Source organism: Drosophila grimshawi, unplaced genomic scaffold (assembly GCF_018153295.1).
Source record: "Drosophila grimshawi isolate 15287-2541.00 unplaced genomic scaffold, ASM1815329v1 contig_1377, whole genome shotgun sequence".
Lineage (NCBI taxonomy): Eukaryota > Metazoa > Arthropoda > Insecta > Diptera > Drosophilidae > Drosophila > Drosophila grimshawi.
In genome coordinates this window covers 14,513,539-14,532,532 of record NW_025062900.1, presented here as the reverse complement: position 1 = coordinate 14,532,532, position 18,994 = coordinate 14,513,539, and the positions used below count along the sequence as shown (strand labels likewise).

Below are 18,994 nucleotides of genomic sequence, written 5' to 3'. Positions count from 1 at the left end.
AATTCGTCTATCATCTATTTCCATTTAAAAAAAAAACGCCACATCGTTGTTCAGTTTAAAACACATTATTATAGCAATTATGGCAGCTGACTCTGAACTAAAAACTTTGTAAATATAAAAGACAAATAACGAAGCAAACAATAAAAGATATTTAGATGGAGTATTATTTAGATAAATAAAATGGTCGTAGTAGTAATTAAAAAGATATTCGGTATTTTGTAGAGCATCTACATGTTGCATTGATAATAATTTACAAATATTATATACATGTGACAGCTATATACAAAACTTACTGTTGTACTAACAACAAATATTTCAATTATAACAAAATAAACGCCCAAAAGCCAGAGCTCTTGCATGGAATCCCAAAATCAATCCAAATACATTTTCAAAAGACTTGAAGCACGCCAGTATGAAAAACGCAGCACTTTCAACTAAAACATTTCAAAAACTATCCAAAGTAAAGACTTTAAGCCCGAAACTCTTACATTTCAAATGAACAGCGTGAAGAGTAGTTATACGAAGGAATCCCCCTAGCCAATAAGGTGGAATACAAATGAACACCATAGCTAAACAAATACACGAAGTAAAATCAACTCAAATAAATATTATGAATTATAAAAATAATATATATATATATATATATTTATTGTTAGTTCGTGTAATAAGAACATATGCGAAGGAGCAAAATACGATTTAATAAAACAGATTATGTTAACAAAGACTGTAATTTAAATTGGATATGATGGTAATTGGTAAGTATGGAATGTGGGAAAAGGGTATATATCTCGAGATATTTTGAGATTTGTTGCCGAACATACACGAATCTGAGATCTTAAAATTAACCTTCATATGGCAATAAATACGATTAGGGTCACAAATTTGATTTTCATTCCTGAAATTGTAACATTATACCAGCAATAAAGAACTAGAACTTCCAATCCACAATTTTATTTTAAACCAAAACATCGGAATCTCATTTCTCTCAAGATCGGTAAATAACAGAATACCCAACAATTTGTTGTCAACTTTTTATTTTTAAACTCCTTTGCCTGCACAGTTCTTTTGAGCCTTCTCCGCAAAAAAGACCATAAATACTAGCAAATAGTTTGTGTAACTGTTATGTTGGTTGTTTAATTATTTAAAATATCACTGCACACGAAAAAGAAAACATTATGTGTGGAGAGAGATAAATCCTGTCTATATAGCAGCAGTGCGATAACGGCATGGAAGTCTGCTGAAATCACGCACCGATTTGCCAGAAATGCCAGCGTTGAGCTCTTTATTGCCGACGCCCATTGCCTGTAGTCCAAGATGGCTGCCTGTCGGTTCCATCGCGCATGCGAAAATTGCCAGGACAACAATTGCAGCCAGGACAACACGATTGTCGGCTCCCAGCATTCATGCGAGAACAATTTCCATTCGGGCAATCGAGATTCAATCCATGGCCAAAATTGTGTTGAGAATTATTATAATGCGAGCGTCCATCCATTGTTGTTCAGTGCTGACGCACCGTAAATAAATGATAAATATTACGTTTTAATAGTGTTTACAGTTTTTGTTTTTTGTATACTCACTCGAAAAAAAATTTTTTTCAACAATGGATTCGAATTTTACAAGCTGGCAAATCGGTGCGTTTTTTTTCAAAAGAAAGAGAAACAAAAACAAAACAAAAATGTGCGCTGGAAATACTTCTAATTTGTGTAAGGTGTTCGAAAGGAATGAACAACACAGCGCTTCACAGTTCTCGAGCTAGTCGAGAAGCGACGACAGAAATTCTGAGCCTGCTATTTTCGAAATACTGTCGAACAACGTTCGAATTTGGTGCAGAGTGCGCCTGCGCTGATACTAATAAAGTGGTGAGTTTCCTTTAGCATGGGGCGTGGTCAAATGAGATTCGTGAAAGGTCGCAGCAGCAGTGGGGCATGGCAGAGACAGGGAGTATTCGGGAAAAAATGCGACTTCTTGATGCCGCAAATTTGGCATATGTGTGTGTGTGTGTGTGTGTGTGTGTGTGTGTGTGTGTGTGTGAGGGTGTATGCGTGCATGTTGATGGTTACGAGTTGGGGTGAGATAGGTGGCTAGGGGAGGGACGCCTAAATGTTGAGTATGAGTTAGTAGTTAATGCTGCTGCAAATGACTTTGCGTTCTGACTGGTTAATATTACCGCAGGATTGTATCAAAACGTCGGCTCTGGGCTGAGCCCTACTCGACACTGTGTGTGTGTGTGTGTGTGTATGTGTGAAGTGTATGCAACTATATAACCACAAGGCATCTAAATTGAGTGTGTAATAGCCGCGCTGAAGGTCCACTCGCAACTGCCAAATGTCGTTTACAACAAAGCTCCACCCCCAAAGCGTAATCTCATATATAAGACGTTGTGCGCTAAGCCATCTACACACACACATACACACACGCATACACACACCAATACATAATGTGTGTGTGCAACCAATACACAATGTCACAAAAGTCATTTCAATTTAGATGAGAGTCAGTAAATCAACCCCTATCAACATACCAACAACAACCAGCCAGTGCCAGCCCAGGATACGCCATTGCGAATTTCTCGACTCACACACAAGCTTGCACACTCTCGCACACATCAGAATACACTACATTCATATAAATATACAGTCGTATATCTTGCATATGGCATGTCCTTGCCCATTCCAAACAAAATACGCTGCCTGGCCTCTCATGGGTATGTAACGCTTGCATAAGATTGAAATATAAAAACAGTAATTTATACGTCGAAAATGTTGAATAAAATCTCTGAAATATTCAAATTCAGTTCATATTACACTTTTTTAAAAACCTAAATATTTGTAATACTAAATAAATGCAGGATAAAATGAACTAAAAGTACTTTACAAAAGATATTATTAAATAGATATTGTTGGCCAAGTTAAAGTTTAAGCTTGAAAGTTTTCATATTTCATAATTATATTTAAGTACTTATATTATTATTATACATATATTATAGAACATATTTAAGAAACGAAATCTATATTTTGTATTTAATTAAATCGATGTAATTTGTAATATTAAATACCTTTTATTTTTTACAAGTGTTTCATATCATTACAATCATAAGGAAATATATTTTCCAAATAGAGCCGCAGCTTCATTAATTATATTTAATTGTCAAACACCATTTCTGTATTCGACTTATTAAACTCAAAACACAGCAAATTGAAAAGGACTCGCACAGTTAAGATATGCCTTGCCGTATCTATATGCCCCAAATTGTAGAGCCATTGCTGCTGAGATCCTGACTTTAGAGCTAATAATCCGACAGCCTACAAGCGCAGGACGAACCAAAAAGAAAATCACCAGAAAAAGAAGAAGCCAGCGAGGCAACAGCCCAAAGAGCAGCGACACGACTCCTCTGCTGGCAAAGATATTTGATGAAGCACAGATACAGATACAGATACAGACTCACACAGCGAGAGCGAAAGAGAGCAAGACATGCAGAGAGCAGGACAACAGATACCATTACCAATACACATGCAGAGAGACGACGACGACGCATCGGCCTCGTTCCGTCGCTAGCTTTTCATCATTCTTGACATTTTGTGGTGAATTGTCGAAAGCCACAGGATATGTCGCAGTGTGCATGGCCAGCATATATATGCACGTGTGTGTGGGTGTGTGTGTGTGTGTGAGAGTGGTTGTCGCATAGCGTAAAAGAAGAAAAAAAGTAAAATGGTGGACGGCAGGAAGTCTCCTCATTTGCTGTAATCGCATCAGGCGGCAGGCACAGAAAAAAGGGCGTTTTCCGGTTGGCTGCCCGCCTGTCCCGTCCCGTCCCGTCTCATCCTGTCCTGTCCCGTTCCAGCGCCCACTCGCAAGGGATGAAATGTAACATTTTGTAGCTTTTCGTAAATTTTCGACTTTTTCGTCGACGTTTTGGTTTTTCGCTGCCACCGTTCGCGTCGCGGCGAGTCGCATTGCGCTGTGCTGTGCCGTGCTGCCCTGCGCTTTGCCATTTTCATTTTCCTCATTCGGTCTCGGGTTTTTTTCTTCTGTACCTTTGCATTCCCCGGACGCCCCGTGGTGTGCTACGATTGTGGCTTTGTGTCCCATCCCAATGGGGTGGGTGGCTTTGGCTTTGCTCTGCGTCCTGTCAAATTGACTGCAAAAAAGGACCTCTCCGTTGGCAGCTTCACTTTCGTAATTGGCGGTCTGCTCTGCTCAGTTTTGGCTGCGGCACCGGTTCAGCTGCAGCTTCTGCTTCGGCTTCAGCTTCAGTTTCAGCTTCTGCTACTATTTCTGCAACTGTTTCGGTGGCTGGCTGCGCCATTCACAGTTGGTCCGTCAGCCAAAACGATCCGCATCCGCTCCACAGCAGCGTCGTTGTCGTCGTCCTTTGCGTCGGCAAATGTAACCAAAACTTTTGGCGTGCGGTTGTCAAAAGTTGTTTTGTGATTTTTCCAAATACGCATTGTGTTCCCATAAATTTGTTGACAAAACTGAATTCACTTACTCGTAGCCAATTTCGTGTGTGAGACAGAGTCATTATACACTTAAGCACGCTGGATACTTTAGGGTTTAAATATTTCCATCAACGGAAAATGGGAACAGGTAAACAACTTGGCGACAAAACTATTTGCAAAACATTTAAATATGGGACAAGTGCATGGCCGACGGAATTTTTGAAAATCATTTAGAGCCGTCGGACATTTTTTGACTTCAAAGAGGCTTTACTTAGCCAATATCGCAGCATCTTAACAATCAAATTTTGTTCAGAGAAATTTATTTAAAAACGTTGCAAGAAAAATGTTAATATACAGAGAATGACTTAAAATTTAAATAACTTAAAGAAATGCAAGGGAATTATCCTTTTATAATCGCTATACCCCATTCTCATCACTTTTATAATTAAGTTTATATTTATAAATTCACAGGACCTAAACTCCAGCCAAAGCAGCCATTTTTAAAAAATTTTTATTTTTAAATTTATTCATTACTATTTAGCTTAACATATTTATTTATAATATAGATATATTTAAAGAAATTTATAAAATATGAAAATAAAGTAGGAATCTGCTGATTAAAATCAATAAATATATAAATAATATAGAAACTGAAATAATGGAATTAAACAATAATAAAACCAAATTCAAAGTACTTAATATTAAAAATATACTTCGAAATTGTGAGAGTTACTAATCGATCAAGCAATATTTACTTAAAATTCAACCCATTACTTTCATGGGTCTAATTCGCATTTCCCACGCCAAAACAGTTGAAATCCCACGTCTGCTCAAACCCAACTAACTGCACTAAGCCAACCTTTTTAGCCTATGAAAACAACGCCGAGATTTCCATACCAGTCAAAAAGCATATTGTATATAGTTTAAATGCATATATAACCCACTCAAAAATACACACTCGCGCCGATCGGAAGTTTACCCAACTTGCTAAGCTAACAAAAAATGCCATAGCATAAATAAACAAAAATATTTAAAATCAACATTGAAAATTTTTCAAAAAGAAAACATTGGCCAATGATAAAAAAAAAAAAAATATAATGGCTTACTTGCTTACTTGATGTAGATTTCAAAAGGGGTCATCTATGCAACCCTACGGAGCCACGACCAAGGGCCGTCAACGGTGCCCGTAGCTGACTGGGAAATGGGCACGCACAACCACTCGAGAGGTGTTAACATGCTGCGGACAATTGCCGATGCGCAGGGTGTGAAAATTGGCAACACGCGTCGTCGCAAACCGAAAGCGCAACCAACAGTTGACAATATGTCAAATGTCACAGGACAAAGGGTACACAACAAAGGGCAACAATCGAAAACGGCTCGTTTTATTTTGACAAGTGCCGAGTGTTCAACTTAATTTGTGAAACGTGCCGGCCAAAAGGTCTGCCTCTTCATGTAACTCGCATTATGTGCTAGCTTTGTGCAATTCTCACTTGCTAATCCGCGACACACACACACACACAGACACACACGCCCACACACAACATGCAAATAAACGGCAGCAGTGCTGCAAAGTATGCATCACTTTTTTTGCGTGCTGCGCTGTGTTTGCTTAAGGGGAGCTTTGAGGCCGGGCTTAACACTTAATATAAGTTAAATATGCGGATATGTTGCGTATATCTACTTAAATCCGATCCCACTTTAGTCTCGACAGCATAAAGTTTATTTAAGCGCACTTTCGATCGGATTTCGCAACAATAGATTATGTTGCTTGCCCTCAGTACGCCTCAATAGTTAATTGTTAATTTAATTCGGAAAAAATATGATTAAAATAACTATTATTTAAAGAAATGTTGCAATAATTTGTGTTATGACAATTTGACAATTTGAACTCGTCTGAAAATCGTATTACAACATATTAAAATAGTCAAATTAAAAAAAAAATTTCCGAACGTGATTTTTGACTACTTAACAAATCTATTAAAAGTAAAAATGGTGGTCTTAATAATAATAATTTTAAGTAATATATTTATATATGTAATTAGTTTAAATTTAAAATTTATTAAAACAAATACCAATTTTAATTTTTTGTACTCACAGCCGGCGATCGCCTGTTGGACATACCCTGCAAGGTATGCGGCGATCGCAGCTCGGGTAAACATTATGGGATCTACAGCTGCGATGGTAAGTCATATTGAACACAAACTGTAGCTGATTGAAATGATTGAGCCGCTCTATTTGGATTGAATAGGTTGCTCTGGTTTCTTCAAGCGTAGTATTCATCGCAATCGAATTTACACCTGCAAGGCTACCGGTGATCTCAAGGGTCGCTGTCCGGTGGACAAAACCCATCGGAATCAGTGCCGTGCCTGTCGCCTGGCCAAATGCTTTCAATCGGCCATGAATAAGGATGGTAAGTAGACGGGTTGGCCGCAAATCTTTGTTTTACTTGCCAAATTCATTTAATTATGCAGCAAATTAGCAGAGGCTGCTTTTCCGGTGAAAGCCCGGGCATAAATTACATTAAATTCGAAAACCAAAATGCCGCAGGCTTTTGGGCGACGCTCATTTTTCGACAAGACTTCTCAAAGTGAGTCCGTTAAGAGCTCTACCACTCGGTATTTTGTTGTAGTTGTCATTAAGCTGATTATAAATTATGCGAACACCTCGCTTCCGCCGCCACTTAAATAGAAGCCACACAATTGAAAATGCTGAGCTTGATTTTTGAACGTCTGTTTTTGTGTACTGCATAAATTATAGAGAAATGATTTTAATTTGTTGCAGTAACATGGGCTAGCTGGGGTTGATTTATGTTAAGTGTATATTTATAAAAATAAATTAATCAAACATTCGTTTAAATTTACATTTTTATATAAATTGTGGATCAATAAGTTATTGCCCAGATTTCAAAGTTGAATGCGGCTTTTTTAGTGACAAATTGTTTCAAAACATCAGAAATCTGCTCACGTATTATCGACATATTTATATATTCTTTAATTCTATATTATAATTTTGTTATTTCAAATATCCCCGACTCCAAATAGTATATACAATGTTGAACAGCATATTTGGCCGATTTAATATGACCATCGTTCGTTTGTATGCGAACTATTCCTTTAGTTTAATGAATTATTGTTGCATTAAGTTCAACTGACATGTTAACAATGTCTATTGATAACAATAAGCCATTTGCCATTAGTATATTTGTCAATCCTTCTGTTCTGACTAGCAATAAAAAGATCAACACTTATTTCAATTGAGTCACTAAATGATTTGCATATTACGAACATGTTTGTTAAAACTTTATTTGACCAATGCGATTGACCAAGCTTTACAGACCGCTCCCAATTCAACTGCAAACCCAAACCCAAACCCGAAACCCCAACCCGAAACCCAAACCCAAGCTAACCCACTTGAATCGAACGAAACGCACTCAATTCAATGCAACAATGCTAGCTTTAAAGCTCTTAAGCCAACATTAAATGTAGCATAAAAATACATAACAACAGTGGCAATGAAAGCAATACAACAGCCATACAACAGCTCCATTCGTGGCTGTATGGCTCTATGGCTCTACGGCTCTCTATGGTCGTATATGACTGTATGGCAACAGCTCTATGGGTACAATTTACCATTTAGCATCAACCATTGATGGGTTCACTGCACAGGACGACAACAACAGCAACAACAATAACAGTAACAGCGGCCAGGGGGGGAAAACAGCGTGAGAATTGTTGCAGATTTTCTCACATACAATTCGCCTTTGGGGGGGTCGATTGACAATGTGCACTTAATAGCGGATTACATGCATTATCCCATCGCAGAAAATGCGACTAAAATGTATTGACAATCAAATGATGATACCAAACTCAGACGTTAGACGTTAGCCAACGTCAGAGCGATATCGAGGGGCAAAAGATTTGCCTGAAATGAACCAGAAGCAAAGTTAGTTTATAGACGGGGAATGGAAGTGGAGAGCAGGGTTTACCACACGCAATATAGTTAACGCCCCCATGAGCTTGCCTTACAATAATAGCGTTCTGAAGGTGACAACAATAGCACAACTGGCAAAAGCAAAACACATCAACAACAACAACAACAAAAAAAAAACGAACAATAAGTTCGAAAAGCCAAAGATTAGATACTCTCGAATATAATCTTAAATTTATGCATTAAAAGCTGAGTTCATAGGTCAACAACACTATAAAGGCGACAGACTACATAAACTGATTAGGATTATAGCATACATTTGCATCACAAATATTTAAATATTACATACTATTATTATTATATATATATATTTAAGCTTAAAATTTTATAAAAATAAAATAAGAATTATAGCAAGAATATTTATATTAATTTTCTTTAACAATTAACGAAGCTAAAATGCTCTTAGCTATTCATTGTAAACTATTTCCCAGATCCACTCGAAGCATAAATGTCACAAGCTGCATTACAAATCTATCAAGCTCTATGTGGTTAGAAAATGCCAATGGCGTGCCAGGACATGTGTTTGTCCTTTTTCTTTTGAGCATTTTCTTAGTTTGCCGCTAGAAAGCCTCATGTTAGCTGCCTTTTTGGGGTTTCTCTTGGCTGGTTGCCGTAAATAAACAATAAACATACACTCAAACACCCATACACCCACACACATACACACATGCACACATACTAAAACCAAATAACTGACAAAGCTCGCACTTGAACAGTGGTATTCCTTCGTCCCAGCACCAGGATATGGCCAGACAAAGTGCTTTTGTTGTTTAGACCAAAAAGCAAAAAAGCCACAAAAATCGTTCAAGGCACGTTTGTATTACATTTTTTGGGCCAACATGTGAGTAGTTGTATTTTGTCTCTTTTTTTTTGTGGAGGAGAAAGAGTATATGTGGTTAGCCATTTTCAGTTGATTTTCATTTTGTTTAGTTTCAGTTTGGTCTCCATATTGCCCATAAAGTTAATTAGAAAAGCTGCAAGTGTTAGCAAGTGCTCGAAATTAATGTTGCACAGCTGAATGAAAGTCCTTCAGCCTTATCAAATATGTTATCGTGGAAAAATATGACAAATAGCGCACATTTCACAGTCCCTCCTCTGCCTTATAAATGTTGGCCGCTTTGTGTATGCTAATATCTTGGGCAGGGCGCAGAAAAAAAAGAAAGAAAGGAGCTTCCCTTAACAAATTATGTTGCCACTTGTCACATTTAATGGTATTTGCATTTGTATACCAACAAAGTGTCAGCACCATCATCATCATCATCACGCATAGTGATGATGCCCCCACCCATTTGCCAGTTGCCAGTTGCCATTTCCATCTTCCATTCCCACTCCGCTGCCATTTCCATCTCCAGCTTTTCCTTGGATTCTTTTTTTCTTTACAAATATTTACGCGGCATTTTAAGCGGATTTTTCATTTTGAGTGATTTGTGTCGCTTTCCCAAATCCCATTCGCATAAAAAAGCGAGCAGCAAAATGTCCTTTTTGGTCGTCTACTTTTCATTGGCGTGTGCGTGTGCATTTTTTGATATTTATCTTTACCGGCTGTGTGATGAGCTGAAAAGTGAGCTCTAATGATGGCAATTGTAAAATAAAGATGTAATAACATAATTTCATTTATAAATACTTAAAAGAACAAAATAGCCAGTAAATCATTTAACTAAGTGTGAATTTGGGCAATATTAATATAAGCTTTAGAGTAACTTAAATTAGAAGTGCAAAGATTATTGAAAAATGAAATGATGATTGGTGCTTTTTAAATTACAAATAAGGATTTGCATTATTACTCTTGAGCTTTCCATCAATTCACTTAAGTTTTAATATACTTAAATTTTAAGATTTTACATTTAATCTTATTAAGAATATTATTATTATATGTATATATTAAATCAATTTTCAAAATCTTGATAAGCAATCGATATTAATAAGAGCACACTCATGAATTTCCTCAATGACTTATGGCAACACGGATGATTGTCATATTGATGAACGTTTCCATTTTATTTAATCTTACTTATTGAATTGTAACTTTAGCACTTTCCACAAATCGAAAAGTTTACAAAGCTAATAGCAAACAAAATGCTCAACGAAAACCTACCAACTAGGCCAACTAGGCCAAGTAACAGATGCAGAATACACAAGACAAGCAACAACGACAACAACAACAACAACAACAAATTGTCGTAAAAACTGCTACAAAATCAGCCAAGTGCAAATTTAATGAAAAAGGAGCTGTAAGTGGAAACGGTTCACAGTACAACGTAGTTGGTTCATTTAGCTATTATTCTTGTCCTTCTTCTACGTATTCTACATACTTTTGGGCAGTTAAGCCCTTTTGTCAACAGACTGTGCTGTAACTTAGCCCGTTGTCATCGTCTACGGTTTGTGGTTGTAAGTATAAATGGAGCCAGGCAAATGAAGTTGTCGTTATTGTTGTTGTTGTTGTCGACGTTGTCGTTGTTTATGCTTCCCTATCTATATCGACTCGACTTTTTGGCGCTGACTGGCGACTAATTTCATGACCACATTTAAACGTATTGATTTTGTATATATACACATTTTCATACATATATATGTATTTATGTATATATACATATATATGTATGTATATTTATTTGCAGCCTGTAACCCGCCCGCTTCGCATGCATTGTTCCCGCCATATTACGTATACGCATTGCATTTTCACATGACTGCGGGGCACTCAATGCCATGCAACCCACAAGACACCCTCTCGCACACATACTCACACTCTCACACTCAAATATATATATACAGGTATATGCAAATATGTACGCATGTTTATATACGAGCTGCAATGCTGCTCTTAATTGACATTATAGCCTACTACTTTATGTGCATACACATTTGGTAGGCAGTGTGCGAACGGCAACATGTAAATGCGCCTGGCTTGCATGTGTCATGCACTTACACCAAATCTGTATGAGTGTGTGTGTTTATGTGTGTGGGTGCGTGTGTGTGTGTCTGTGAATGACAAAAGTGTCAGTGTCAACATTAAAAGCGGATTTAAAATCACTCTCTCTATCTCTCTCTCTCTCTCTCTCTCTCTTAGCCCTGACGACAGAGTCAGAGCGTAAAAGCCTTTGGCCTCCTGAACCTTGCAGCTGCCGCTGAGCGCACCAGGGGAAAAGGCAAGGATAGATAGAGTTATTGTAAAAATTCAAAATGGGCTATTGTTAAAAGTTATGATGCATAATCAAATACTTATATGATAAAAATAATAACGGGCTACGAACTTGACAGATGAAATTATTGACATAAAATGAGCTCATTTAAGATATTTCAACAAAATTTATAATCAAAATCAAAAATACAAAAGATTATACAAATCTTCAATCTTATACAAATGTATAAACAGAAAGCGACTTACATAATCAAAAAATGCACATCAGGTTTTGTTATCACAATTACAATGAATTGGGTAACTTTCTAGGTATTTAAATAAATGAGCTGTAATGAATTTTTAAAGCTTTAAATATATTGTAGATTCTGAAAACTGACAGCTGTTACAATCTCCACACGTACTAGCCTATAAATTGTTATCTTTCATCTCAAAATAAAACAATTTATTAAGAAGTAATCATAGTATCATTCCCTGTATTTCCTGATTCCCTTTCCTCCTTTCTACGCACTCTTTGAGCTGACATTAACAATGGCCATTATGCACTATTATGCACTTTACAGTTGTTAAGCCAAATGCGATGCTCATCTCAACTTCCAACCCCACCATTCGTAAAGGACACCCCTCAACGCTTTGCCAACCGCATCGAATCACTTCAAGTGTTATTTTTTTCCAATTTCACGGAGTATTTTTTTTTTTTGTTTCCCCATTCGTAACATTTAGTAGTATTGTCTTATTTACTTTTCATTTGCCAGCCAAACATTCTGGCGTTATGTTTATTATCCACGTATATAAAATATCCAAATATATAACCGTATCACTAACACACTCAATACGACGCCAGCTGATTTGCTGGGCATGGTTTGTGCTTATCTGCTTACGAGCAGAAGCACTGGACACCCACCCATTACTTTTGGGCTTTGGGCTGATGATCATTCATTGGGATTTTTGCGTGTCTCGGTCGTGAAGTCGCCTTGCGCTCAGCTCTGGGAATTTGGCATCTGTTAAGCATTCACTTCGCTCTGCATCACCCCTCTCGCTCTCTCACTCCTCACTTCTGCCACTTATCATTAATTTTTCTACCGCATTTCTCTGTCTGGCATTCTGACATTTTTGCCTTTGCCCGGTTCTGGTCGTGCCCCGGTTTTGACATAATTGTTTTTGCTTCGATGCGTCCTCACTTCTGGGTGCTGCCTTATGTTCTCTACCCTAATTAATTGATTAGCTTCAGCAAATCGGTCAATATGTTTTGCCGTTTCTTTTATCTCTGGTTTTTATTGCTCTACGCTCTGAGGATGCGTAATGAGTTGCTAATTAGATTTGTAGATTGTAATTTTTTTTCTCCCCTTCAAGTTGGTTACTCCACGCTTGAGAGTTTGCGCAGGTGTTGTACGTACTTATATGAAGGTAGGATCTACAATTTTATAAGTCAAAGATTACATTTTTTTTAGTTAAGCTTGCTTTGCTTATAAGTTTAATTAGTTATCAACAGTAAATTCAAATTATTTAAATCTGTAGATTGAATATTGTTTAATTTAAATTGATTTTATAATTATAAATAGCATTTTCCATCAGAGTTTCACAACTCAAACTAAAAGGGCAATTAAATAACTTAAGTTCGTTTTTTAAACCTGATAAAAAATTGCAAAATTACATTCCTTAATTCAAGAGAAAATTCTTTGAAATGATAATGACAGACTCGAAAACTTAACTGAATAATTGATGAAGTAAGTAATTCCTATTTAAACTAATTAACATTAGTACAAGATAATCCTTCCCTTGATAAATATATTTACACAAACACTTTAATTAATTCAATTTTCTCCAATCCACTTAGTCTACTTTTGACCTCTGTTCATTATATTTTACACAAATCAAATCGCTGCGAGGTAAGACCCAAAAGTGCCTCCAGTTAGTTAAAATTGCGCGCAGGCAACACGACTTTTGCATTTTGCATCCATAACTTTTTCAGTTGGAACTTAATATATATTTTCGCAGCCCCAACTTTGGCAGCGATGAAAACAAAATGCCGTCGCTTCAAGTTAGAAAAGAATTAAGTTCATGAAGAGGCAAGAGAATGGGGATGTTACAAAAAAAAAAAAAAAAAACGAAGCAAAAGAAAATCAAATTTATAATTTTTGTCCTTAAATTTTTGCCTTTTTCACACGTTTCTTTGTTTGCCCGACGGATGAGTAATGAAGAAGAAGCAACTCGAAAACGTCTAGTGCAAAGGGTTAACATTGCCCAAGGTTGGGTTTGCTATTCCCTTTATTTGGGGGGAAGGGCGGGAGGTGTGATTTCTGGCTTGGAAGTTTTTTTGCAGACCACAGTTTTTAAGAGACTGTCGAGTAGCATTGTCGCAAGTTTGTTTGATGCCGCTTAACCCGCAGCGTAAAAATTTGATGAGTTTGGCATTTTCTTTAATTGAAATTTGTGATCTTTTGAGAGCTTTGAGAGACTCGCTGCTGCATCGCTCACTTATTTACTGCTCCCATCCGGTGCCGTCAAGTGGCTGCAGTCACTTTGCACAGACGCTCACTCACACATGCGATTAGCTGCGGATTAAAATGTCACCCCTTTTGCGCTGTGTCACGCACACAAGATACAAGCAAGCACACGCTATAGATACATTTAATTACAAACAAATAAAAGTCATGACAGCAACCCACACAGACACACACACAGACACACACATATAAAACACTCACATATTCACGCTCATGTGTGCGCCGGTGAACTCGACATGTCAGTCCAGGTCCAGGCTTGGGGCATATGCAACAGTTCACACGACCAGGCCAACAAAACTAGAGGACTACTGTTTTGTATCTTTTCATTTGTGTATCTCTGCGCATTTTAATAATCGGTTTATTATATGTTCGTGTGTGTGTGTGTGCGCCTCAAGAAGCTACTTCTACAGAGCCAAGTGTTATTTGCTATTTGCTATTTGGTTCGGCATACAGATAAGGCCAACAACCCACACTTCAAAGCATTGACAAAGTTTGCTGGGTGGCTAACAAAAAAGAAGAAAGCCATTCAAAGTATCTTTGAAATTAACTTTATTTATTTAACTACTTAAAAGCAGATTAACGCAATTACACACTTGAACTGATTTTATGCAAAACAGTTGAGCAAACGAAACAAAACGATTGAAAATCAAATGATGGCTACGCCAGAAAATCGCAATATCAGCGAAAAGTTAGTTAAGTGTTCACGATATTTAAGAAAAGAGATGTACAAAAAACATACAATTCAAATATATTTACAGATTTTGCATACGTTTTTCTTTTTAACAGCAATTTAATATTAGATCAAGAAATCAATGAAAATGCTAACCTAAAGATACAATGTTTGCGAATATAGCACATTGAAGTAATTCAACTTGATAAAAAGAAAATGTTCACTTAATTTTACAGTTTAGGATAATTTTCCGATCAATGCTGTTATTTTGATTGTTGTCATATTTTTACGGTTTTTATAACATTCCTTAAAATATACTTTATGACAATACATTTTCATTAGATTAGTAGTAAGCAAATAAATAAATGCCAATATTAGAACACCGATTCCTACAAGAGATCCAAAAATGATTATAGCGTAAGTCTTAAATGAAATACAAATATCCTTTTGAATAGTAAATTCCATCAGTTCTAGGTTTTCCTCGAAGCATTTGATACTTTCACGATCCTCAATCTGATGAGGTAAGTTGGCCACATACAAAATGAAAGCTTCCGTTTCGCAAATGCAAGTCCATGGATTCCCCGAAAGTCAAAGTCGTAGTAAATTGCTGAATTGTTGAATCTCTTGGCTAGAAATACCAGCACTTGCTTATCTTGAGTTTGTATTATGTTCTTCCTTATGTCCAACTAAGATATATTGGGTAGAATTTGATACAAATTTTAATAATTTGTTACAGTTTCAGGATGAATCTCAAACTTGATAGGCTCTGTAATATCACTACCAGTTAATATAAAGCTTTCCAAGTTTTTTGGATCGCTCAAAAAGGCTTTATCGGCAGTTAATGTATTTTTGGTATCCTTTGGTGAAAAACCAGTTATTTCTAGTGTTTTTACCTGGATTACATTAGTGAAATGGAAATTCTTGCACACATTATAACCGACAACAATAGTCATATGCAATCTTTTTGAATGTTTAAGGTTTTCCACAATATAATTTACATCTAGGCAATTTTTCCGCGGGGCCAATATAAATAGAGTAAATTATTTATTATTTGGAATTAATATTAATAATATCGGTTTTATTATTAGCTTTGATTTTAATTAAATACACATATATACACCATCGTTATCCAATTCACAATTTCCATAAAATCTATTAATCTCAAATTTTAACTGTCTGATTAAATTCAGCATTTCTTGATGGGAGTATTAAAGTCAGTTCACAGTCCCCATCTTCGCTGTGAAATGGACTGTCTATCTTGAAAATCAATTAAAAAACATCACCATAAGTTGTACCACTTATGTAGCTTAAACCAGTGCAAACTGTGGATATTACAAAGATTAATGAAATTATTTGAAGTATTTGAATCAACATTTGCCCATTTATGTGGGCAATTAACACGTCTCAATGCTCCAAAAGTTAAATAAGAACTGAGCAGCGATTGGCAAGCTGGTTAAAAAGAAATCTCCGGTTTATGGTATTATAGCGTCTTGGGGACTGAGCAGTTGCAGATTATAAATGTATGAGTCAATTTATCACTCTCAAGTCAAAACTGGAGTTTCGACTACAGATAAAACTTAAAACCTTAGAATATATTTATTTATTTACTTATTTGATAAACATCATTTGGTTCGGATATTTCTAGCTGTTCAGCACGAGCGTGGTCCCCGCAAACCAAAGCTGCATCCGCAATTGCATCATCATCATCATCATGCGGCGGCCGCAGCGGCAGCTCATCATGCGGCCGCCGCCCACGCCCACCATCACCATCATCATCATCATCACGCCCATGCGGCGGCGGCACATCATGCCGCTGCCGCTGCAGCTGCTGCCGCTGGACTGCATCATCATCATGGAGGGCATTTGCCTGTGTCACTGGTAACCAATGTGTCCGCCTCGTTTAACTATACACAGCACATTTCGACGCATGCACCGCCGACTGGTTTTCATCTAGCCCCAACTGGCGCTCAACCTGCAACACATCCGCACCAGGCGGCACATCCGGCTGCACCTGCCTTTCATCATACGGCACATGGACACCAGCTAGCACCACACGGCAATGGCAGTAGTGCAGGGGCCACTGGTGTCGGTGGTGCTGCTGGTGCTCCCGGTGGTCCTTCAGGCGTTTCCATGACCTTTCCACCCCACTTGCTGCATCACAATCTCATTGCGGAGGCGGCCAGCAAGTTGCCAGGAATTACGGCGGCAACGGCATCGGCGACAGCAACAGCAGTCGCCGCTGTCGTCTCCACATCGCCATATGCCCAAGCCACATCTGCAGCAATGGGTGGCAACAATAACAACAATTACTCATCGCCATCGCCCAGCAACTCAATACAGTCCATATCGAGCATTGGTTCACGCAGTGCTGGTGGAAGAGCAAGCGTTGGTTGTCTCAGCCTGGGCAGTGAGAGTCCTCGGGTTAATGTAGAAACGGAGACGCCATCACCATCAGCGTCGCCTCCATTGAGCGCCGGCAGCGTATCGCCAGCGCCAACGTTTACCGACTCGCAGAGCATGGCAGCTTCCAGCACATCGCCCCATCCGCCACAGAATTCGACGCACTGCCTCAGTGAAGCTTCGCATCAGACCAACAACAATGCCACAACGCCACCAAACAATACAACGCTTCTCATGCACAGCATTCACGTCAACAACAACAATAACAGCACAAACAATAACAACAATAGTAACGATAATTATAATAATAATGTTAACAATAAACAACTTAGCTACACATCGGGCTCACCCACGCCGACAACACCCACGCCACCACCACGTCCTAGTGGCGGCTGCAACGCCTCGAATGGATTTCTGGAACTGCTGCTCAGCCCGGATAAGTGTCAGGAGCTTATCCAATACCAGGTGCAGCACAATGCGCTGCTCTTTCCGCCGCCGCTGCCGCAACAGCTGCTAGACTCGCGTCTGCTCTCGTGGGAAATGCTCCAGGAGACGACGGCGCGTCTGCTCTTCATGGCCGTGCGTTGGGTCAAGTGTCTGATGCCGTTCCAGACACTGTCCAAAAATGATCAACATTTACTACTACAGGTGCGTACAGGATTGTAGCTAGTCAACTAATTAATAACTTATTAAACTTAACTAAAAGAAAAAACGATTTGCAATTAATTTTCAGTTTTGTGAATTGAATCTTGAACAACTATTTAAATAACTTAACAAATAATTTTTAAAGCACATAAAAATCATTATTATATTAAACTTAAACTAAAGTTTAAATTAATACATTTATTATTATTATTTATTAAACAAAGGTCCAAAAATCATAATAATATAATAATAATAATAGAATGAATTAATACTATAAAGCAAATTAGAATATTATTTAAATTACTTGTTTTTAAAATATGTAAAAAGAAATTGATTGTTTCTGAAATATAAGAAAAAATCGAAGATTGCAAAGTAATTGTGATATATTTTACTTATTATCAGGAATCCTGGAAGGAGCTATTTCTGCTTAATCTCGCCCAGTGGACGATACCATTGGATCTGACGCCTATACTAGAGTCACCGCTCATTAAGGAGCGCGTTCTGCAGGATGAAGCCACTCAAATTGAAATGAAAACCATTCAGGAGATTCTGTGCCGATTCCGACAGATCACCCCCGATGGCAGCGAAGTGGGCTGCATGAAGGCGATTGCACTCTTTGCACCCGAAACTGCCGGATTGTGCGACGTGCAGCCCGTGGAGATGCTGCAGGATCAGGCACAGTGCATCCTATCCGATCATGTGCGGTTACGCTATCCACGGCAGGCGACACGCTTTGGCCGCCTGCTGTTGCTGTTGCCATCGCTGCGCACGATACGAGCGGCGACAATTGAGGCGCTCTTCTTCAAGGAGACCATCGGTAATGTGCCGATTGCGCGACTGTTGCGCGATATGTACACCATGGAACCGGCGCAGGTTGACAAGTAGATGACTGGGCGTGTCCTAGGCGTGGTCTGCTTCCGAAAATGTTATCAAAATCGATTCGTTTAGCACTTAAGCGTCAACAATTTTTGTCACTTGCACAAATATTTATGCTCGAACTAAAAAAAAAAAAAAAAAAATAAGAAGCAGCAACACGAAAATAGAAGAGTATATAAAAAATGAAATGTAAAAAATTGCTAACTCGACTGCAGCTGCGACAGTTCACAGCGTACGGCGTTCATGTAATAGATACATGCCACGCCCATTTAACGCCTCTGGCTGCTTTCACGTTGATTTATAGCTGTGTGCGCGAGTTATTCGGTTCCTTTTT

The 18,994-nt window shown here is 38.0% G+C and overlaps 1 protein-coding gene and 1 long non-coding RNA gene across 2 annotated transcripts; one reads left to right on the top strand and one right to left on the bottom strand.

Moving 5' to 3' along the window:
• Positions 1-1,105: 1,105 nt before the first annotated feature.
• On the bottom strand, positions 1,106-1,753 carry LOC116805274. Its single transcript, XR_004365096.2, has 2 exons — positions 1,578-1,753; positions 1,106-1,504 (listed from the first exon to the last, which is right to left on the bottom strand). It is a non-coding gene; the product is annotated as an uncharacterized LOC116805274 (long non-coding RNA).
• A 3,920-nt stretch (positions 1,754-5,673) lies between these two features.
• On the top strand, positions 5,674-18,763 carry LOC6562527 (protein dissatisfaction). The gene is made up of 5 exons (XM_032736390.2): positions 5,674-5,701; positions 6,537-6,620; positions 6,688-6,849; positions 16,385-17,787; positions 18,187-18,763. The coding sequence occupies exons 1-5, from the start codon at positions 5,674-5,676 to the stop codon at positions 18,667-18,669; spliced, it is 2,160 nt and encodes a 719-aa protein (XP_032592281.2). The 3' UTR covers positions 18,670-18,763.
• The last annotated feature ends 231 nt before the right edge of the window (positions 18,764-18,994 follow it).

What these genes read in the sequence shown, in the direction of transcription:
- LOC6562527 (XM_032736390.2), top strand. Translation starts at nt 5,674, where the DNA reads ATGCTGCGGACAATTGCCGATGCGCAGG. An exon ending in GACAATTGCCGATGCGCAGG is followed by an intron (nt 5,702 to 6,536) that starts GTGTGAAAATTG and finishes TTGTACTCACAG; the next exon opens with CCGGCGATCGCCTGTTGGAC. An exon ending in ATCGGCCATGAATAAGGATG is followed by an intron (nt 6,850 to 16,384) that starts GTAAGTAGACGG and finishes GGATATTTCTAG; the next exon opens with CTGTTCAGCACGAGCGTGGT.